The sequence below is a fragment of the Alligator mississippiensis genome, chromosome 2 (genome assembly GCF_030867095.1).
Source record: "Alligator mississippiensis isolate rAllMis1 chromosome 2, rAllMis1, whole genome shotgun sequence".
Taxonomy (NCBI): domain Eukaryota; kingdom Metazoa; phylum Chordata; order Crocodylia; family Alligatoridae; genus Alligator; species Alligator mississippiensis.
The window spans coordinates 142,990,504-143,006,522 of NC_081825.1; the positions used below are offsets into that span (position 1 = coordinate 142,990,504).

The 16,019-nt window shown below is 46.2% G+C and overlaps 1 protein-coding gene across 6 annotated transcripts in view; it reads left to right on the plus strand.

Moving 5' to 3' along the window:
- Positions 1–16,019, plus strand: part of FRAS1 (Fraser extracellular matrix complex subunit 1) — a 365,258-nt gene that overhangs the window by 277,547 nt on the left and 71,692 nt on the right. For all 6 annotated transcript variants that reach the window (XM_059722220.1, XM_019498159.2, XM_019498154.2 and 3 more), the window contains 7 exons: positions 202–350; positions 3,083–3,245; positions 4,632–4,764; positions 7,889–8,079; positions 9,559–9,712; positions 11,898–12,161; positions 15,225–15,413. In XM_059722220.1, coding sequence (XP_059578203.1) covers positions 202–350; positions 3,083–3,245; positions 4,632–4,764; positions 7,889–8,079; positions 9,559–9,712; positions 11,898–12,161; positions 15,225–15,413 — 1,243 coding nt within the window. The remainder of the gene's footprint in view (positions 1–201; positions 351–3,082; positions 3,246–4,631; positions 4,765–7,888; positions 8,080–9,558; positions 9,713–11,897; positions 12,162–15,224; positions 15,414–16,019) is intronic.

The following is a 16,019-nucleotide window of genomic DNA, read 5'->3' on the forward strand; positions in this document are numbered from 1 at the left end:
TGTGGTAGAGATAGAATGCCTTTTAGTTATGTGAAAATAAATACACACTCTGCATTAAATTCCAAAAAAGTCAGCATTCCTCAGTGAAGCCTGGTCAGCTTTCAGCATCTTTAGATATTTCACCATCTGCCTTATTTTCTTCCATGTCCAATGTAGAGAAACAAAAGCTAATTTTGCTGTTTGGTTTATTTTTCATGTTAGGATAATAATTCTCCCGACTCAGAGATCACAATTCAATTAATATCTCTGCCTATGTACGGCACCCTTTTATGGGCCTCTGGACTGTATAATGGGGAGCTTGTGGAAGTTTATAATTTCACAATGGAAGATATCAACAATCAGAAGATCAGGTAACCAACTCATTTTTTTACCAAACCACCTTTGTATTGGGCACATTCAGGCTGTCTGCGCCATCTGCAGGGAGCATGTGATATTAATGTTGGGACGTGCAGTGTTTATAATCCTGTACCACAATTGCCACTCCTAATTATATGGTTATATCTTATAATATTAAAAATGGCAATGAATATGTATATCAAATTGGGTTCTTTTGTGTATACAAAATGCAAGTTAACTTGCACTGCTTCAAAATCACTATATATTTTTGTTGACATGCTGCTTTTTTAGATAGTATCAAAACTAATGATATAAAAGAATAGCTTTGCTTGAAACAACGCCAACCTATGGATAGATCCAGGGCTGGGGGATGAGAGGGCTGTGTGCTGCCACACCTGTTTGGTTATGCAGTGCAGTGCAGTGCACGTGTGCTGAGCTCTCTGAGCTCACCAGCTGATCAGCACAAGGCCTGTCAGGCTCTGTGAGAGCTCCCTGTGCAAGTGAAGCTCTGGCGGGACTTACGTTAACCATCCGGTGAGCTCAGAGAGCTTAATGCATGTGTAGCTCTATGCTAATCAGCTGGAGAGCTCACTGCTTGTGGATCTCTGGCAGGACCTGTGCTGATGAGCCTGAGGTCACTGGGTATATGAGGCACAGCTGAAGGGATGATGTGACCTCACCCACCACACTTCTCTGGATCCGCCTCTGCTCCAGCCATAAAGCATGTGTGGCATCAGATTCCTGCCTCTCCTGTGCTCTGATAATGTCTCAAAGATAATATCCAGCAGAATGCTCCAGCAGAAAACGTTTCTGATTATCCATGCTGAGTACCTGGTGTAACACATAGTGGTGACTTCTTTTCTGGATTTCCTTTCCAGTTAGGGTACAAGGTCACCCTGTCATTGGTTTGTTCATAGAAGGAGCCAGAACCTCCTTCTGTTATATATCAAAATATGACCCAAATGTAGCCTTATCCTCATGGCAATGTGTGTGCAAATTCATACACAAAACACAGCCACAACAGTGACACATGAGGAAATGAAACCATCAGAGCATCTGTGGATTAATGTTGTCACAGTAAAGGTTGAACGTGAATACCTTTCAAGCACATAAATAAGTCACTGCATAAAAAATTTGTAGTGGGATGTTTCAAAGCACTCAACATGAGTGTAATTCTCTTTGTGCTGAGGTTGATGGGAGTTTTCCTTTTGACTTCAGTGAGAAGCAAAGTTTGGCCACTGCTGAATATGTTTGGAAATCCTCCTTCATATTTTTATTGTCCATATGGCCCAGGGACAGCTGTTCAGAAGAAAAGAAAATGTGATGATACGTCTCACAAGAATAGTAGTGTTGCTCTTAGGACAATACTGGAATTGTTCAATAATCTCCACCTGCCATGAACATGCATAGCCATTTGTCACAGAGCACTGAGGTGCCCTGCTCCCAAAGAGGGGAAAGTGCTAGGGCTTCCTCCCTAATAGGGAATAAGGAGCCCAGCTGTAGGTTGCCGGGGCAACCAGGGAAGGTCAGCTGACCAGAAGGGGCAGGGCCTGGCTCCCTTATAAACCCTAGGGACTGGGGCCAGAGGCAGTGCCCTGCCAGCTGCCAAAGAGGAAGGAGCTGTCTGCCCTGGGAGAGAGGGGAAACCTGATACAGGAGCTGCATCCAACATTGCTGAGAGTTAAAGGGTCACTGATAGGACTGAGTGTTGTTAGGGCCAGGTGGCTTCTGTTTATGTTACAGCCCAGGGGCTTGTATTTTGTTGTTGTTACAAGACCGGTGGTTTGGATGAGGCTATTAGGGGTTGCAGGAGGCCTCATAGGGGACTCACAGCGGAGGGTGAGGACCCCAGCGCCAGTGAGGGTGCAGCATTCGGGGTGTATAAACCCCCAGCCCCAGAGCGGGGGCAGTGTTACGGAGAAGGCCCCAGAGCGGGGGCAATGTTAAGGAGAAGGCCCCGGAGAGGGGCAGTGTTACTGAGAAGCCCAGCGTGGGCACAATGAGCCCCAGAGAGGGGGCAGTATTAGTGAGAAGCCCAGTGCAGGCACGGTGAACCCCGAAGAGGGGGCAGCATTGCTGAAAGACCCCAGAGAAGGGACAGTGGCTGAGAAGTCCCAGTGTGGATGCGGAGGCCCCAGAGAGGGGGCAGCATTGTTGATCAAAGGAAGGAAGGCCCAGAGAGGACAAAGAGTGGCCAGATTGTGATAAGGCTCAGACATAATGGCTATTCCATCGGCGAGGTGTGGACTGCGGTGTAGGGGAGGAAACGGAGCCGCAGATAGCGCCCCCTGGCAGCGGGGCAGTACAAGGGCAGCCTCCCACTAATTAACATCAATTAATTAATTAACAGCAAGGCATGGCAGGCGAGAAGGCGGGCGGTTGCCCCAGGAACAGGTGTACGGGCCACATTTTAGCTCGGCCCAGAGCGGATACCTGTTACACCATTCATACACTGTTTCTCAATTCCCCAAGAGCTGGGGAATCAGAACATGATTGCCCATCAGCATTAAGATGTGTGATGTGACAACATTTATGGATGTTTCTTCCAACCATTGCTCTCAGGCCAGCCTTTTCCTGTTCAGTACTATTTACACAATGGGGAGAGAAAGAGCTCATTCTGAATACAGTAAGTGGGAGAGTTAAAAAAACAAAAAACCCCTGAAACAATGCCTCACTGAAAAGAGGGATGTTCCAACCTAGTGTTTAAATATAATAGGTGACTCGATTCTATTTTTGACATTCACAGATACACAACTGCATTTGAGACCAGTGATCAGCCAGTCACTGATATTTTCCACTTTTCTGTCATCGATGCTGACAACAATCAGCTTGACAGCCAGATGTTTACCATCACCATCACACCTCTTCATAACAGACCATCGGTCATTGCTTTTGCTGATCATATTACTGTAAGTAATAGGTTCCAGTGCTTAAAATGGCAATGAGAACTTGCTTGATCTAAACCACTGAACAGTAAGTTTCCTATATTCAGTACATCGTGGTGAATTACCATCTAGTAGTATAGATGTGTCTTCCACATGCAAAGCATTAGTACATTTTTTGATGACCAGAGGAAATTGACGATGCTCTCCTGTCCCTGAACCCCCTGTCTTCATTTACATTATAACCAGTGGTCCCAGCTTGTCAGCTGAAGTAGATCAGTATAGCTCCACTGGTGCCAACAGAGCTAGGCTAACTCATCAAAGCTGAGGAGTTGTCCTGCTTTTTCACTAGGGCTAGTGCTGGATGAATATGAAAACTTCTGGAGGTTTGGATCAACATGCAGCGTTCCAAAACGCTTATCTAAACTGTTTGATGTAGCCTACCTCCCTTACCAACTTCCCACTCCCTTTTTTCCACTATCAAAAACTTCTCACTCAACAAAGATGCAGCTTGTCACTCCTCCTACCAGGTCACTGTGACCTGCCAGAATACTCTCTGCTGCTCATTTCACTCTGTTACATTGATGCTAGCTCAACAGCATGAGGCAGCTGGTAGGGGCAGGCAAGCCCTCACCTTACCCCAATTTTCTGTTTGGTTTGTCTTATATTCAAGGGATAGGGAGATGGAGCTGGGGCGATGTATAGGGGGTGCACACAGGTGCACATGCACCCCCTGCAAAAAGGCACTGCCTGCCCCCCTGCTGCTGACAGTGCCGGTGGTGTTGGTGGGAGCTCCACACTTACCGCCGCTGCCATGCTCCTGCCGCCACCAGCACAGCCATGCTCCCCAGCTGCCAGGGGCATGTGTCATTCATGAGATGGAGTGTGTGGCAGAGCAGTGAAAACCCTTTGCTATTGATTCAGAGGCATGAGTACAGACCTCACTCTAGATGCATACTGAAGACTGCCCCTAATTAACCCAGCTGTAAGTGGGCACCCAGCTGCATGAGTTGGGAGGGTCAAAGGAGGCTGGTTGTGATTCTGGCCATATTACCTCCAGGTGTGTTGTTGCCTACAGAAGCTTCCATTCCTTAACCAAAATAGCATCATGACCTGTTTGGATTGGGCAGACCTTGAACTTTGTTTGGTTGGCACTTTTGAAAAGTGCAGTGTCACTGGGAATGTCAGGAATTACTTCTCTACCTTCTCCATTAGAGGCTGATAGCAATTGTGTGCTACTGGACTCATGCAGAAATAGGCAAAAGGTTAAGTTTAAGCTGCCAGTGTCATGAATTATCTCTTCCCTCTTGCCCCCTCCCTTACCCTGAGTGTTTGATCAATTCAGCAATGAGTGTGGAACTTGCTTTTGTTTCTAAAGCACATGTGTTTTATTTCCCTTTTCCTGCTTTTCAGGTTGATGAGGGAGGGAGGGTCCCGTTGTCCATTCACCAACTCCTAGCCACTGACTACGATACAGCCATGGAAGAGTTAGTGGTTACAATAATCACTCTACCCATATATGGGTGCATTGAAAACACAAAGACAGGTAAATTGTACATGTATCTATTTTCCCTTTCTTTTGATCAGGAAATAGGAACACAGAATGGGGGTTGGGGATTTCATCAAGGAGCTAACATGATCAGCCGCAGCTACTTCAGAGAAAGGTTTTAAGAGGCAGATAACATGCCCCCAGAGAAATTTTCCTCCTTACCCTTATTAATAAGGGGCTGGCTCATGCTCTGGACCAGGAGCCTTTACAAAGTCGTTGTTTAATATTTAACGATTACTTTCATAACTCAGGCTGTTCTTGTTGTCCATAGCAACCCATTCCTGAATCCAGCTAATAAGTGTTCTATGAAGTTTAAAAGCTAGCTAAGCTGTGGAAGAGCTTAGCTGGAGGAATTTGGTATATAATTATATCAACTCAGAGTTATGACGTGTCCCTTCCATTATCCATGGGTGTTCCTCATTAGGACTTGTGCCTTCATGCACTGTAGGTGCTCTTAACAGGACAACTTCATCTCATATTATTTTGCCTATAGCAATCCTTTCCATTACATTGTTGGTTGTTCGGCTGTTCCCTTGCATCCCAGGTTGGCTATTTTTCAGTGGCACTGTGAATGTGTACCTCCAGTTCTTAAGTCATTACTCCAGACCAGATCTTTCCCTATTGTGGTAAAAACAGCATAGGAGCAGGAAGCTCTGTGAGTCTCCCTGACACAGTTTCCACTGAATTCTTCTGTCTGAGAGGCAGAAGCAGGTGTTCCCCGTGTGGCGGGCCAGTAGGGAGTGCTCCTGCCTTGAGCCGCCCACTTCACTGCGCCCGACCACCTTCCAGGCTCCGAGTGCCTCCCTGGGGTGCCTCACATCCGGCCGACCCCTTTCCTGGAGCACACCCACTAGCCTGGGGTTCCCACTGCCACCATCCAAGACTCTGGACTCAATTCTGGCTCTGCGCACCTTGGAAAACACAGGCCCGATCGTCCAATGGGTGCTAGACCCAATACAGGCACTTGGGGCACTTTCCCAAGTCAGGGGCTTAATAGGAAAGTCTCCCTTAGTCCACAGACCTAAGGGATTTCCTCAGCATAATTTAGACCCACCCCATAATAAGTCTCCCACACCGGTCACAAAGGAGAACTTTATTTATTACAGGGGGTAGGGTGGAAACAGGGTAAAAGGTAGAGCAGTATCATAGGAATCTCAGAGGAATCCCCATAGAGCAAACCAGTATGGCTGAGGTAGCCTTTTGATCACGCATCTGAGTTACTGTAAGCTAAATATCTAGTCTGATCTCGAGTAGCTTACTCACACGCATCATCCAGAGGTGGTTGGAGTTTTCCTCTGGAGGCAGGTCACTCTTTGAGCATGCGGTTATGAGGAGAGAGCCTGTTTCAGATGGTGAAGCTCCTCTCCCAGTTTCAGATTCACCTTGATGACCGCATGGCTAAAGGCTGCCTTCTTCCTGGACTGGGCCTTTAAATAACCTTTCTGACCTCAGCAGCCCGGTCCAATCGAAGCTGCCAGTGCTGGCCACTAGCCAACCAATTTAAAAAGCATCACGGGTCACCTGGGCCGGTGAGCCGGGCTTTTCCCTCCCCCTCCCTAGGTGACCAGAGAATCCACATCCGAGGCACCAGGCTTTTGTCATGTAGCAGGGAGGAAGATCCCCCTCCCTGAGGAATGCAACACCAGCCTCTCACGCTGGCAGAGACAGATTTCTGGAGAGGGACACAGACGGTGGCATTTCTGCCACGCCCCATACCAGAGAGCCCAGTGGTTTTGCTCACTAGTTACAGGTCTCTTTAAGTTTGTGTGTAACTCAGGAATCAAGTGACTGTAACCTTCTCACGCAGGTTGTGTGCTGCCCACCTGGCTTCTCCCAGAACCTACCAGTATCATTTCTTTGCACTGAGCTGCCAAAGACTCCCCAGACAGCATCTGCTGTTGGAAACCCTGTGTGAGGGGCAGTTCCCCAGCAACAAGCAACCTCTCTAGAGAGATTAATACGGTCCATATCTGCATTACATTTTTATGCTGTCTCTACCATGGACATGGGGAGAAGATAATGAGAGATAATGTCATTGAGGTCATGAGGCAGGAGCATATCTACATAAAGTCCCCAATGCACGTGCAGGTTACAGATAGTATCCAGCCCTTAGATTTTGCAACCAGGCCTCAGGGCAGGCACTCTTAGAAGGGCCTTCCTTGTCAGAATCCCTTCCCCGTTGCATCTTAGTTCACAACTCTGTTTTATGAGCGATGGGAAAGCCCAGACCCTTTCATTTCTAGGGACTGTTCCTTTCATTGCTTCTGTATCATCAATAAAACTTCAGCGGCTGTGTGATTTGGTTCCACCATGGAAACTGTAATTGTGGCAGGACATTTTAAAATTGATTGATAGTCCCCTGATTAGACGTAGGGGCTAGAGATGCTGAACTGTAAATCACTCACCAGTGCTGTGGTGTTTTGTTCTGTGCAGTTTTTTTCTAACATAATAGTCTGGAGGTTGCTCAGAGTATAGACCCAAGAAAAGATACTGGGATAATTGTAGCCACCACACCAAGTCAGGCTGTCACATAGCACTGCACATGAAGCACCTTAGGCATCACTGTAAAATGATACTGCACAGCTATCACAGTTATTTTATGTTCTTAGCACAGGGAAAAATTATGCTCTGTAGGGTACCACTATGTGGTAAGTTCTGGCAAACAGTTTGGTTTATAACAGCAGCTCCCTTACTAACTCTGGGCCATGCAGACTGTTACGCAGTACCCTGCATCCTTATTCTTTGTGTCCTGTGAAAAAGCAAACATAAGCTTGTGTTTCAAAAAGACTAATCTCTGATCAGTTTTTAATGGACAATTTGCTTGGCAGCCAAACTGTTTCAACAAGGGTGATTGAGGCTGGAGGTTGTGCTGTGGAAAGATGGTGAATTATCACTTTAGACAGGCCTAATAAAAGGGGACAGGAACCAGATGACCCTGTAATTAAAAGGACACTATTCCTTTCTGCAGCAGAAGCTGCTTTCTGGGTGGGTCTCTAAATGTATTAATAGTAAATTAGAGAAAGGAAACCTTGGGAGTGCCATAACTTTCCATTATTTTCTTAATTTTTTTTTAAATATCCATGAAACAACTGTCCTGTCACAGAGGGTGCTTTGTTTACAGGTACTGTTTTTGGTCCTGGGGGCACAGCAGACTCAGGTGCATCATTCCCCATTCAAGATGTGCTAGAGAACCATGTGTACTACTTTCAGAGCGTCCATGAAAGTGTTGAGCCAACACATGACCTCTTCCGCTTCTCTGTGAGCAGCAGCTCCATCCTGCCTGAGACATGGAGCATCAACATCACCATTCAGGTAGACAGATTCTGAGGAATGACAAAACCCTCTCCATGCAGTGGTGCGGGTGGCTTCTACAGTGCTACCACTAACCCTATGCCAGATTGGGACCCGTTCTGAATGGCCACAGAGGCGAATAAGTGTGTAGAAGGTGCCCCTTACTTTCTCTTGTTCATCATTCCAACCCCAGGAATGCAGCTCACCTCCTCTCATGCATGAGGGGACGCAGTGGGTGGGAAGCATGCAGCCTTGTGAGACACTAGCAAAACACCCTCCAGTGCAGCTAAGCTTCGAAGAGCTGTGGGACAAAATGTACCCAGATGACCAGCATAGAGGATGTTTCTCCTAGAGCAAAGGGAAACTGGGAATGAGACTGAAACTGTGAGAAACAACCCAGTCCCTGCCCCACTGCTGAGGCAAAAATTGGCATTGCTACCCCTTTCTCAGGTCTCATAGCTGAGGTGTTGATTGGTAAAGTGTTCCCTCCATCTCAGTGTGCAGGATATTAGCCAATATTTTAGAGACTATGTATAACAAGTGTGTCAAACCTATGGCCTCTGGTCTGGATCCAGCCTGCAGATCTCCATGATCCAGCCCGTGGGTCTCACACCAACCCCATACTCCATATCAAGTGTGTGGAGCTAATCTGGTGCGTGGCTGGACTTGGCACCACAGGCATTGCACACAGTACAAGGAGTCAGTCCAGGATGCGTGTTTCACATGATGCCCATGTCAGACCCACGCTTGAGTGCTAGCTCCAGGCTGGTCTGGATCAGGCCATCCATGCATCCCGAAGCCAGCCAGCAGGGCCAGTCTGGCGAAGCACTGCATGCTGGCTCCCTTTGACTTGTACAGCCTGCATAGCCAGTCCAGCCCTGCATGCTGCATGTAGCTTGGCTCAGCCCTGCTCTGGGGCTTGCACTACATGTGGCACAGGGAGCCAACATGGGGTGTGTGCTACATGCAGTGCCCTGTCAGACTGGCCCTGTGCAATGGTTCCAGCATGCAAAAGACAGTCTGGGATTTGATCCAGATTGGCCCTGGAGCCAGTGGCCAAAGCCAGTCCAGGGCAGATGCCACATGCAACCTCTACCTCAGACTTTTTATGCTGCATGCAGTTCCTGGTGCAGCCTTCACACTTAATGGATTGCAAACCCCAGAGCAGAACAGGCATGAGCTGCATGTAGTGTGGAGGGTTGGACTTGGCCCCAGGGGTTGGAAGCTGGCATGCGGTCCCAGGGGCTGACATGGGGCACACACTGCATGCAGTGCCCCACTGGTTCTGGTGTGTAGTCCCAATCCAGCCTGCAGACCAGTCCAGCTTGACACCCCTGATTTACCAGTGCCACCTAATTAAAACTTTTAACAGAAATACCAGTTGAGTGTGCAGATTTCCAGTCGGGGCAATTTCCTTTTGACTTTGTCCTCAGGGCAATTTTTGCCTGTCTGGCAAGTGTCTCTTCTCCTGTGTGACTGTCAGTCTTTGTGTTTTTGTAGCGACAGAACGATGAGGCCCCAAAGATGGTGCTGGAACCTGTGAGAGTCCGTGAGAGCTTGGGAGTGGTGATCAGCAACACTTCCCTGAGCCTGCAGGACTTGGACACGCCAGATAACGAGCTTGTTTTTGTTGTTACCCAGAAGCCCAGACATGGTAAGATATAGCACTTGCGGAATAGCTGTTGCTTTGAGAGAGGGGCCTGATGTGTCCCTGTCACCTGCTTTTGTTCAGTCCTTAGATCTCTGGCAAAACCAAGGGGGATTTGACCATCCATGACATGCCAGTTGCTAAGAGTGGTCAGATTCCTTCAGGGGAGGAGATAGTGTCTGTTGTGAGGGGAAGGAGGAGCAATATTGCGACCCATCTCTCTCAGAACACTTTGTTCCATAGCCCTACAGCTACAGAAAATCACTGGGATGCTCACTCCTTCATGGTGTGAAGCTGCAGAAGCCTCACAGCAGTGGCAGTAGCCAGGTGAGGCCACTGTCTGTGGGGCTTACCACCACAGACACTCATCACTGCTACTTGCTTTGCATTCTGAATAGAAAATAACTAATTGACCTTACAGCACACAGGCCCTTGTCTTGGCCTCACAGGGTACCCCTTGGCCCAATGGAAGACAAATCAGGGTAACTGAGGCAACACCAGCCTTCTTGCAGCCAGCTTTACCCGTCTCCTTTTATTTGTTGAATTCATAAACCAGAACTAGACAACAGCCACGGAGAGTGGGCGCACACAGTTTATGCTCCAGAATTTCCTGTGCCTGGAATAAGCCCTTCCCAGACCCAGTAGCTGGTGCATATGATGCATAAAGTACTAGGATGTATTTTCACTATGGGAAACATTCCATGTCAAAAGATCAATAAATGTCCATTATACATGGGTACTGTATATAGCCACTGTTTGTTTTATGTGCTAAAACCAACCCTTAAGCAGTAAAGTATTTCCTTTTTGGAATCCTCTGATGCTGATGGACCTGGTACTGTGTGGGAAGTGAATACTAGGCTATGCTTATAGCACCCAGATACCTTCAATTCATTGTGCATAGTGATTTACTCTTCCAGGCCATTTTTGCCAATTGAGGTTGGATCAGTCTGTCTACAGCGGGAATGCACAAAGCAGGAGGGTACAAATGTTTTCCCCATCTTCCCATCCAGCCTCCTTCTCCCCACTTTTCCACCAAGTTTCAGGGTCCAGAGTGCAATCACTGAGTCTAATAGCTCTCAGGACAAGAGAAGATCTGGCCTAAGATAGGTGCAGAGGACTACAGAGGGGGAGCCTGTTTTGTAAAGGCATTGTGTCATAGGCCATACACAAGGTTTTTCCACTATGGTCCCTCTGGGATTTCTCCCCAGGTCAGTGCAGGACTACATGGGTGCTAATGTGTAGTCATTGGCGCAGCGTGGGTGCAAGTGTAGTCATTATAGGCCTTAAAAAAATGACACAGTGCGCTTGCCTCCTCCAGAAACCTTTTCAAGGAGGCAGTCCTGAAAACTATTTTTTGTCAAGACAGTTGAGATAAGATTGTTACAGTTTTCAACAACCATGGTCAAAGTTTTTAGCATACCCACCCTGCCAGGCTGTCTAAAGAAAAGCTGTCTCTAGACACAGCTAAAGGTCTATATGTAGAAAGAGCAATAAGGCTGCTGATCATCTGGTTCAGAATTACCAGGACATGATACGATAGAAGTTTGTAAAACCATGAATGTCATGGAGAAAACAAACAGAATTGACTAGTTTCTGTTATGCACAACACTAGAACTAGGTAACATACAAGAACATTATTAGGTAACACTTTTAAATCAAACAAAAGGAAGGTTTATTTTTTTTGCACAGTGTGTAATTAATTTGTGGAGATCCTTGGCAGGATGTTTAGAAGGCTGATAATTTAACCAGGTTCAAAAAAAGATTGGATAAATTCATGCAGGCTAAGCCCTTCAGTGAGCAGTTAGGGTTGCAACATTCAGTTAGGACTTCCTAGGTCCCTAAATGCTGGAAATAGTAGACAGAGAGGCGCATTCTGGATAGGCCCTGCACATATGCTGTTTCCATTAGTATCCATTTTCTGCCACTTTGAAATATAGGATACTGCGCTAATTGGTCCTATGGTCTGACCCACTACGGCTTGCCTTATCTCCTTAATAATAGTTATCTCTGTCTTGGAAAAAAGTGACTCTTTCTGAAAGTGAGTGATCAGTAAGCTTTGAACATCCCACATTCATATATCTTTCTATTTAAAAAGAAAGTTGTGAGAGCTTAATGGATGAAGTGAGAGCTGGGGCCGCTCTGCCTGGGTATGTTTCATTGCTTGTTTGTAAGTGCGCTTGTTCTTCCTCAGGTCACCTGCGCAGGAGACAATCTTACCTGGAACCTCTGGAGAATGGGCGCATTCTGTCACAGGGCTCATCCTTTACCTACCAAGATGTTCTGGAAAAGCTGATCGTTTACACGCTAGCTGGTGCTGAGGCATGGTCGGATGAATTCAGATTCTCCCTCACAGATGGACTGTACACTGAGATGGGGAGGGTGGAGTTCTCCATGGAGCTGCCAAAGAATGAGCCACCTAGATTAGCTGTGAACAGAGGCCTGCAGCTTCCAGCTGGTACGGTATGAGTGTAGAGATGAATAAGCCATGTAGAAAATGACAAGTGAGGTTTTCAAAGCCAACCAAGGGATTTAGATGCACAACTGCTTTTAATTATAATCAAAGCTGCACAAGTGTTTAAATCTTCAAGCCAAATTTGAACATCTCAACCAAATGTTTTTGAGCCAGTAAGAGAGGGGGAGTAAGGAGACCTTTATTGCAGACCTAAATTTCTGGGTTTTATATGTTAAAGGAATATCAGATGTTAGAAATGGGAGGAGATACTGTGAGTGGCAAGTACAGGTTTGCTCCCTGCATTTTATATTCTTAGTGTATTGCCTGATCTAGACTTGAATGTCTTAAGAATTTGTGCTTTCAGCCATCTCCCCAGGAGACATCTACAGCCTGAGGGAGCTCATCTTTGAGAATTTTTTTCTGATGTTCTGCATTGATTGGCATTTCTGAAAATGTCACTCATTTCTCCTAGTTATACTTTTTGGAAATTCCTGACATATTTTCTCTCCTTTTCAGCTTGCAATATGGTTATTTCATCCTCCCCCATTTACCTCCATTTAGCTAAGTTATATGTAACTGGACCCATTCTTCTTCCATATTAATCTTACATGGGTATAACTCAGGTGGTATCCCTGGGACTACTCTTGATGCACACAGGTGTAAGAAGAGTATTGAGCTCATTCATTTGTTTTCATGTTTCCTTTGAAGCTGTTCCATCTAACCACTTAGTCACCCTGCTGCTGTTCTCCATTTTCTTTCCAAACTTCCTGCTATGGAGAGACTCTTGAACCCTTATTACACTGAGAAAGCAGTGAAAGCATACTGGCAAGGATCATGCTGTTAGATAAAGCTAGGAACTACTCTTTTGGATTTCAGACTTGCTTTTTATCTTATCCACAGGTACAAAAATATTAAACTACAATACAACTTTGAGTATCAAGAAGTGTCAGGGTTTGCTTGAAACCATCAGAGCCCTTGGGGGTCTGGACAATAATGAAATAGAGTCTGTATTCAGTACATGATGGAGATAGAAAAGTTGGGTGAGGAATTAGTAGAATTGGGGTGCAATGCCGAGCATTGCTGCAGCACAGACACACTTCAGGGAAAGAGTTTTATTCCTGCACTGTTTAAAATGAAACTTCAAAGCCCTACATGGATAGAAGTGACGGTGTGTTCAAGCAAAGCTTAGGGGTGGGGTGCTGCCTGTGGTGCATCTAATACTCAATCATTTTAGTCTCAAGGCACCCCTCACAAAATGCCAGATTTTAATTTTCACTTGTTTTTTGACTGTAGAAGGATAATAGAGCAGTTCTTGTGTTGCAAAGAACTCAGAAGGATCACAACAGGTCTGAACATTTTTAATATAGTGGATTCCTATTTGAAATCTCTGGGCTGATCTTGTGAATCATGTTTGTACACATAACAGTGCTAACATTGTGTGGCACACTGTGACACCCTTAAAAGGATCTCAAGGCACCCTGCGGTGTCATGGAAGCCTGGCTGAGAATCACTTTTCTAAGATCTGCAGGAGAGAAACCTGTGAGCCTCCCATTCCCTTTCTTCCTTCAGAAAATGTTGTTATCTCTTTTCCCAGCTGACTGCCTGAACACCTCTGTTTTCTGAAACAGGTTTCCATCCCCTATTAAAATCCATGACATTACTATCTTTGTGGGGGGGAGGGTGGAATTTGAGATAAGGGAGATTAAGGTTATGAAGGCTGTGTTGTACTTAACTTTTCATAGTTTTATAGTTACATAGTTGGTAGGGTCGGAAGGGACCTGAGCAGATCATCAAGTCTGCCCCCCTGCCATGGCAGGAAAGAATGCTGGGGTCAAATGATCCCGGCAACGTGATCGTCTAGCCTCCTTTTGAAGACCCCCGAGGTAGAAGTGAGCGCCACTTCCCTTGGAAGTTGGTTCCAGATCCTAGTCGCCCTGACTGTGAAGTAGTGCCTCCTGATATCTAGCCTGAACCTGCTCTCGATCAATTTATGGCCGTTATTCCTAGTTTCTCCAGGTAGTGATCGGGGGAACAGGGCCTCTCCCATTCCCCACTGGTCCCCCCCAGGTAAGTTTATAGACAGCTACCAGATCCACTCTCAGCCTTCTCTTGTGGAGGCTGAACAGGTTCAGGCCCTGTAGCCTCTCCTTGTAGGGCCTGCCCTGCTGCCTCCTGACTATGCAAGTGGCCATCCTCTGGACCCTCTCAGTCCTGTCTTCATCCCTCCTGAAGTGCAGCGCCCAGAACTGGACGCAGTACTCCAACTGTGACCAGTGTCGCATAGAGGGGGAGGATCACCTCCTTGGCCCTGCTCGTGATGTATCTGTGGATGCATGACAAGGTGCAGTTAGCCTTACTGATCACGTCCTCACGCTGGCAGCCCATGTTCATCTTGGAATTGATAATGATTCCAAGATCCCTTCCTGCCTCTGCACTGATGAGAAGGGAGTTCCCCAGCCTGTAGGTATGCTGCTGGTTCTTTCTCCCCAGGTGCAGTACCTTGCACTTGTCAGTACTGAAACCCATCCTATTCTCATCCGCCCACCCCTATAACCTGTCCAGATCTAGTTGTAGCCTGTCCTTCCTTGTAGCATGCCTACCTCTCCCGACACGTTAGTGTCATCTGCAAATTTGAACAAGGTGCTTTTCACCCCCCTCATCCAAGTCACTGATAAAGATGTCGAACATGGCTTTCAATGAGGAGCATGATTTTAAGTGAGTTGACCTGCTCTTGGTCCCATGTGTTGGTTAAATGCCAGACATGGACTCCTTTAAAAGACTCACATTTAGGCATTTAAATTAGCATTTCACAGGGCAAGATCTATTTTTGCGCTGCTTTGCCAAACTAAGCATCCAGATGCAGTATTTGTGTAGCCTGCCACAGTTTCCCTGGTGCCGCATTGCTTTCCTTAGGGGAAATTAGTGGAATTTCTTTGAAACCGCCACATACAAAATCCCTGATTCTTGCAAGTATAAGACATTACTTATAAATAATGCAATTGAGTCTTGGCAAGCAATATGGGAGGATTGAGGGGAGCTGTTTGTGTACCTTCTTTTGCTGTCTAGGCTCAGTAGCACGCATCACAGATCAGCACTTAAAAGCAGCAGATATTGATTCAGATGACCTGAAGCTCAGATACGTCATGAAGAAAGATCCCAGTAGTGGGCGTCTGCAGCTGACTAAAATTGATAACCTGGTCCAGATCTCTGTCAAGGGACCTGTCAAAAGTTTCACCCAAGTTGATATAAATAAAGGTGAGCAAGTTTCTTGATTCTTTCATTTATGCTGAATAAAACTGACTTTGCCAGCTATTTTACCTCAAAAGCCCTTAAAAACAGAATTCACAGCTAAGGGCTTTGTTTTGCTTATATTAACAGAAGAGATATAGCATCAATTATTAGCTGCTTTAACTGAGGGCAGTGAACTGTACACATTTCTCTTATCTAAAGTAGTCACGCTCACTATTCACTACTTAGGATTACCATTATTAAAAATAGTATCTTGCTACAGGAACATGTGAGATCTAGGATCCTGGACTTTCTCAGTTCAATGTGTTGCTTAGAAAGCCACAGAAGTATTCCTGAGAGCTTTATTTTTAAATCAGCTTGCCTGAACCTGAGGCTACGTAGATCTTGTGTTTGTGTCTCAAAGAGGAGGAGGAATGGGTCCCATTGACTTCTAGTGAACAGTAATGCAGAGTTGTGTTTGCTGTTTGTGGAGATGGGCGTTGACACCTTTAAGCTAGCTAATTCATATCCCAATAGCAGTTCAACTATGGCAATATGGGCTTCATTGTTGACTGTACCAACCAGCCCAGGATTTCATGTTTTTGTAGCTGAAGGCCATGCTAGCACATCAGT